This window comes from Octodon degus, unplaced genomic scaffold (assembly GCF_000260255.1).
Source record: "Octodon degus isolate 3935 unplaced genomic scaffold, OctDeg1.0 scaffold00063, whole genome shotgun sequence".
Lineage (NCBI taxonomy): Eukaryota > Metazoa > Chordata > Mammalia > Rodentia > Octodontidae > Octodon > Octodon degus.
Genome location: NW_004524639.1, coordinates 7130735 through 7137753, shown reverse-complemented (window position 1 = coordinate 7137753; position 7019 = coordinate 7130735). Strand labels below are relative to the sequence as shown.

The following is a 7019-nucleotide window of genomic DNA, read 5'->3' as shown; positions in this document are numbered from 1 at the left end:
CCTGGCCCCTTATTTTTTATTTTGAGACAGGATCTTGTTACATCATCAAGTTGCTTAGACTGGATTTGAAATTGTGAGCCTCCTGCCTCAGCTTCTCAGAGTGCTGGGGGACACTAGTATTTGATAACTAAGTACAGTGATTTTATCTGTGTGGACTTTGTGAGAAGTTGTACTGAATCTTTTACATGGCTATTCAATGCTATATTTTCTTTCTTACAGCACTCAAAGGCCACTGGACTAGATATAGTATCATGCTTTTTACAAATAAAACTCCATTTAAGGTCGTGTGAACATAAAATTATGTTAAAAACATTTTAACTTTGTATAGTTATGTAAGGAATGTATGTTCAATGTGGAGAGAAATGAAGGGCAGAACAAAAACCACAAGAGAAAAATGCTCACTTGTAACTTTACCATTCAGACATAAATCCCTGTCAATGTTTGGGTTGTATACATTTGTTCTTCCAATCTCCTTGCTGTGTTTATGGATATTTTAAAATTGATGTGTTTTTAATAAAATTGATATACATACTTCTTTGCAACAGTTTTTTCTATTTTTAATAGTTTTTCTATTTAACAATTTTTTACATTTTCCAATGTCTACAAATGTTCTACAAGAAAATTTTATGATTCCATAAATTTTTTAATTAAATGGATATGTTATTTATATAACCATCTGTTGTTTTTAATTTAATCATAAAAATTATTTTCTGTACTCACTGACTACTAGTTTTCCCCCAAATTCTCGTCTATTTTCAAAAATGAACTTAGTATGCAGAATGTGAGGCTAATGAATATCATCTTTAAAAACTACTTTTTGACATATCATTTCTGTATATAGTTTATCTTATTAATTTCATCATAATAGAGATTTTTCTGAAAATTCTCCAATGCTTTTATCTTAATTTTAAATGAGTGAAACATTTCATTTTGTTTTTTTTCTGTCAAAACAACATGTGCACTTCTTATTTTAGATTCGGATGCAGGCTCAAGGAAGCTTGTTCCAGGGGAGCATGATTGGAAGCTTCATTGATATATACCAACAAGAGGGTACCAGGGGTCTGTGGAGGGTGAGTACTCCTGGTATTGTTCTATACTCTTGAGTTCCTAGAATTTGCAAAGAATATTTTTATACAAGCCATAGTAAATTCTAATTCCCAAAACAATGTAAGAAGCTCCTGTGAAAGAGCCAAAAGGTTATCAGTGGTTTTTATTTCTGCTTAATATTGGGAAATTATATTGTGGGAAAAGTTACTACATTATTTGCGATAGCCATTTTGATTTGTACAACTTCATAGTGAATTTAGTTCGCCAGTGTATTTTTGGCCAGTTTTGTGCTAACACAGTAATGTTTGTCTATAGTGATCTATGTAGTGCTTATGTTCATAAGTTATTTAAATAACTTTTTTTTAGTGGTGTTGGGGGTCAAACCCAGAGCTTCACTTAAGCTAGGCAAGCATTCTACTGCTACATTATACCCCTGGCTCAAAACAACTTCTTTAACTTTATGAAAAGTAAGAGCTATACTGGGAAATATTAAAAATATATAGAAAATTTAAAAATAACAACAGTGTACCCAGCTAGAGATAATTACTATTAACGTTTTGTCATATTATGTTCCAGTCTTCAATTTATACTTTTTGTTGTCATTGTTGCTGTACCTTTTTAATTCATCATAATCACAGAGTATAGTAATAGTAAGGCTCCTAGTTGAATATTAAGAGGGACTAGGATGGGAAATTCATTAATATATTTCTGAATAAAAATGAAAGCTTTGTTATTTTTCTTCCTTCGTCATTTTCCACAACTACTTGTTATAAAAAATCTAATCATAAAGCAAAGCTTAGGGCCTGGGGAGATAGCTGAGTAGAATAAGCGCTTGCCTGGCAAGCGCAGGGTCCTGAGTTCAATCCCTGGTAACACACACACAGAAAAGTTTAAAGAATTGAACTATGCGGGCCGGAGAGATGGCTCAGTGGAAAAAGCACTCACCTGGCAAGCGCAAGGGCCTAAGTTCAATCCCCGGTTCTGCAAAAGAAAAAAAAAAAAGAATTGAACTATGAATACTACATACTCATGGCCTAGGTTAAATGACTGGTAAAGCTTGACTTTATGTATGTTTATATATACATATTTATATACATGTATAGATACATATATACACTCATGGTTTGTTAGACTGTAGGAAAGTAAGTTATAGACATATGGCACTCTCCCTAATACTTTTTTATTTAGAACATAAGAACAGAATCAGTGTCCCATATAATAACAATACCAATATCACATGTAAAAAAATTAGCAGTAAATCCTTAATACTTAACATCAGGTTCACATTTAAATTTCCTGGCACCTGCTTAGGCAAGTACAGAGGACGGGGTTTGTTTCCTAGCACCACATGCCGCAGCGGCCCCACCCCTGGGGTGTGCTGAGCTGGCGACTGAATCTGGGTGTGGTGGTGCACCCCTATATCCCAGCACTGGGGAGGCTGAAAACAGGAGGATCACTACAAGTTTGAACTGTGTAGTAGGACCCTGCACACACATAACAAAAAAAAAAAACCTAACAGAAAAATTTCCTGGATTGACAAGACCAAGCGACTTTTCTTATGTATGTTTAACTTGTTCTTCTATCCCCTGTATTTATACCCTGAAAGTTGAGTCCATTTGCTTGATTATATTCACATTCAACTTTTTGGTGGAAAGCTACGTAGCAATACCAGTGACAAAATCTTCAAAAACAGCAATTACATTCAATTATTAGGTATTAGGAAGTACATATATTGTAGATAATACCCCACAGATTACTTGCTGATTGTGAAATTTTTTATGCAATAAGAGCTGATGGATCTCAACCTACTGGGTAATTAAACTCAGCACAACTAATTATGAGGGAACCTAGGACTGTGCACCTTGATGCAGCATGAAATGCATAGGTGCTTTTATGATATGGGCTAATTCCACAATTCAGGTACATATAAAAAGAAGCAAAGTGCATTTTTGACAAAAGATACCCTTTCACCTAATGATCATAACATCCAGGAATGATTCTTAAAGTTTGCTCTTTGATAACAGTGTACTTTGTTGATTAGTCTAATTCAGTGATGGTGAACCTTTTAGAGCTTTCAATGATAACAGCTGCTGTTGGCCACTGATGGCAAAGGATAAAGACAAAGCAATAAATAGAGTTGGAGATTTTGTCAGTGGAGCACAGATGTTTTATTTTTTATTTATTTTAAAATTTTATATATTTATTAATATTTATTTATCTTTGAGACAGGGTCTCACTATGTAGGTCAGGCTGGCCTTGAACTCACTTATGTAGCTCAGGCTGGCCTCAAACTTAGTGATTCTCCCTCATCAGCCTTCCACATGCTGGGATTACAGGTGTGTGGCACCATGCCTGGCTCTTAGTTTTAATTGTGGTAAAGTACACATAAAAACCTACCCTCTTAGCCATTTTAGGTGTGCAGATGAATAGTGTTCAGTACATTCACCTTGTTCTGCAACCACTCTCTGTAACCTTTTATCTTACAAAACTGAAACTCTAGAGTAATTAAATAGTAGCTCCCAGTTTCTTTCTTTCTCCAGGTTCTGGAAATCTTTCTTCTCTCTCTATGTCTCTATGAATTTGACTTGTCTGGATATTTCACCTAAGGGGAATCACATAGTATGTGGCTTCTATGGGATTTCACTTGACAGGATGGCCCCAAGCTTCATCCATGTGGCAGCATGTGTCAGAAAAGGCTGAATAATACTCCATTAAAAGTATATGCCACATGGGGCTGGGGAGATGGCTCAGTAGAATAAGCACCTGCCTGGAAAGCAAAAGGACCTGAGTTCAATCCCCGGTTCCACCAAAAAAAAAAAAAGTGTATACCACATTTTATGTATTTGACTATTGATATCACCTGGGTGACTTCAACCTTTTTGCTGTTGTGAATAATGCTGCTGATATACATAGATGTAGAAATATCTCTTTGAGAACCTGCTCTTCAGCTCTAGACTGGTGCTGTCATATGTTGATGGGGAGCCCAGTGTGACCATATTTTCTGGCCTGTCACAAGAAGCAAGAAACCTGCATTTCTACATGAAATATACTAATTTTTTTTGCATATGACCAATGAAGTGAGTCTTTTAAAAATATTATTTGAGCCATGTAAAACGTGTCTGTAGCCTGAATTGGGTTTGTGGGTCCCAGTTTGGGGCCTTAAAGTTCACCAAATTGGCCTTATAGGAAGGATTACTTCTCCTAACAGAGTAAATCAGGTGGAGGAGTCTGAAAAATAAGTGGTATTTCTCCAGATCAGCAGGAACAAGCATCTCAGCACAGGTGTCTCGTATCTACTCTATAAGTTGATTATAGGAATTTAAATTTAATTTGGAGGTTAAACATTTTATTATAAGAATTATCTGAGAAAGCAGGTATTACCATGCTATGTTACTTTCAATTTTTAAAGTTGATTTTCATTCATTCCCTGTTTTATTGAGAGATAATTGACAAAAATTGTGCACACCTAAGGGGTATAGTGTCCAATTTTAATGATATTTAAACAGTTATAAAACTAAAGCACTCATGAAAATATAAAAAATGCAGAAATGCATAAAAATGAAAATAAAAAAAAATTAAGTCATGTTTATCCTAATCTCAGAAAAAAGTTTTAATATATTTCTTTCCAATCCTTTTTTAAAATTTGGTTCATGTAAATGTATATATACAATAATATATAATTTCATATCTTATGTTTTAGTTACTTTACCTAACTGCTGAGACAAAATTCCCAACACACACAGTTAGAGGAGGAAAGGCTGACTGTAGCTCACAGTCTGTAGAGGTCCCAGTCCCGAGCTGGCTGGCTCCAAGGCAGGGTGGCATGGCAGAGGGGCATCGCAGAGGAGAAACAGCTCAGAGTGGACAGAAGTCAGCGAAGCAGTGAAGTAGCGAAGCGGCAGCAGGTGACAAGAGTAGCCCTCTTTCTGTCCCTGGTGTTCTGTCCAGGCTACATGGCCGTAGGGCAGTAGCATTCAGACCCAAGGTGACCTTCCCATTACTCACACCAAAAACGATGCCAAACCAATTAGTGGATTAATTGCGTAATCGTATACCCTTGATGCCAGCATCACACAGCCCAGCATCGCACAATACCAGCATCACACACTGCAGATCCAGCTACCTCTGAAAATCTCTATCTATAATCACATGAGGCTTTGGAGGGACATATAAGACACAAGCCATAATATCATATCTTTCTTTATACTGGCAGTTAAACTCCAGGGCCTTTGCACTGAGCTACATTCCCAGTCCTTTTTTATTTTATTTTTTTTATTTTAAGACAGGGTCTTACTAAGTCATTAAATTTCTCAGGTTGGGCTTAGACTTGCAATCCTCCTGCCTCAGCCTCCCAGACTGCTGGGACTATAAGTGTGCACCAACATGGCCTAGCTTGTCTTACTATTTTCAATGTTATCTCATAAGAACTTTCTTATATCATTAATGTTCTTCAAAAATGTCTTTCAGCACTCTAGCAACCTTGTGAGCTGTGATGGGAACGTTGAGTGTGCAACGCTGGTAATATTACCGCAAGAGGACTCATAATGGACGCACCACTTTCCTTGGTCCTTCCCAGTTGTTTCACATCTTTGCTCTCTCCCTAGTGTGTGTCCTTTCTGCATGTCCTACAGCTCTGCCAGTGAAACTTGGAAGATTTCTTCTCCCCTCACTGACTTTTGCTTCATGATTTTCCTCTTCATAATAACTTTATTGGGATAATTCACATACATGAACTTCATCATCTTTACACTATACAGTTTTAAGAGTTTTAGTATATTCATAGATTTGTGTTTAATCATTATCATCTTTTTTAATTTAAGTTTTTAGGGGCCGGGGAGATGGCTCAGTAGAATAAGTGCTTGCCTGGCAAGCGCAATGGCCTGAGTTCAATCCCCGGTTCTGCCAAAAAACAATTTAAGTTTTTATGTATTTAGTAAATACAGGCTCTATAGGGTCTCACTACATAGATCGGACTTATAGTGATTCTCCTGTTTTTAGCCTCCTAAGTGCTGGGATTACAGGCACACACGCCATGCCCAGTCTCAGTGGCTGTCTCATCGTGCCCTGGGTGGGGTTAGCACAGCACACCTGGGATCGAACCCCGGCCGCTGCACTCTGCCTAAGAAGGCACTTTTAGTCCGCTGAGCTATTTGCCTGGCCCTAGTATACATTATCTTTAAGTTCAAAATATTTTCATTACCAAAAGGAAACTGACCCTTGAATACTCATTTCCCATTTTCTCCAGTCCTCCTGTCCTAGACAAACACTGTACAACTTTCTGCCTCTATACATTTGCCTATTTTAGGCATTTCATGTAAATGGAGTTATATATTATGGCTTTTATCTAGATGTTCCCTCAAAGTCTCATGTGATTATAGGCAGGGCTTTTCAAAGGTGGCTGGATTGGATCTACTGTGTGCTGCTAGGATCAAGGATGTGCTGCTGGGATTGACTCATGGTGCAAAGCTAGGATTAAGGCTGCCTTACCTGTGTGTGAGTGCTTCCTGTCCTAAGCGTGGGTAGTCTGGATAGGATATAAGGGACAGAAAGAAGATTGCTGCTTATAGCTTGTCGCTTGCTTCTTGCCACTTTGCTTTTTCACTACTTTGCTGCTTTCTGCCCAGCAAGAACTGTTTCTCCATTGTGATGTCTCTCTACTATGTGATTGCCTTGGAGCCAGCCAGCTATGATTTGAAACCTTTACGAACTGGGAACTCAATAGACCTTTTATCCTTTAACTTTGGGGTGTTTGGTCTCAACAATGAGAAAAGTAACTAAGACATGATATATAGTGTTTTGTGACAGGCTTAGTATACTGTTTTTGTTTTTTATTATTTAGGAGTTTTTTTTTTTGTTTTTTTTTTTCCGGAACTGGGGATTGAACTCAGGCCCTTGCACTTGCCAGAGAAGCGTTTATTCCACTGAGCCATCTCCCCAGCCCCATTATTTAGGAGTTTTTGAAGTATGTTCTT

The 7019-nt window shown here is 37.3% G+C and overlaps 1 protein-coding gene across 1 annotated transcript in view; it reads left to right on the top strand.

Moving 5' to 3' along the window:
• Positions 1 to 5592, top strand: part of Slc25a14 (solute carrier family 25 member 14) — a 48776-nt gene extending 43184 nt beyond the window's left edge. Inside the window, exons 7-8 of the mRNA XM_023718846.1 lie at positions 975 to 1070; positions 5515 to 5592. Of these exons, the coding sequence (XP_023574614.1) occupies positions 975 to 1070; positions 5515 to 5592 (174 nt within the window). The remainder of the gene's footprint in view (positions 1 to 974; positions 1071 to 5514) is intronic.
• Positions 5593 to 7019: the final 1427 nt, after the last annotated feature.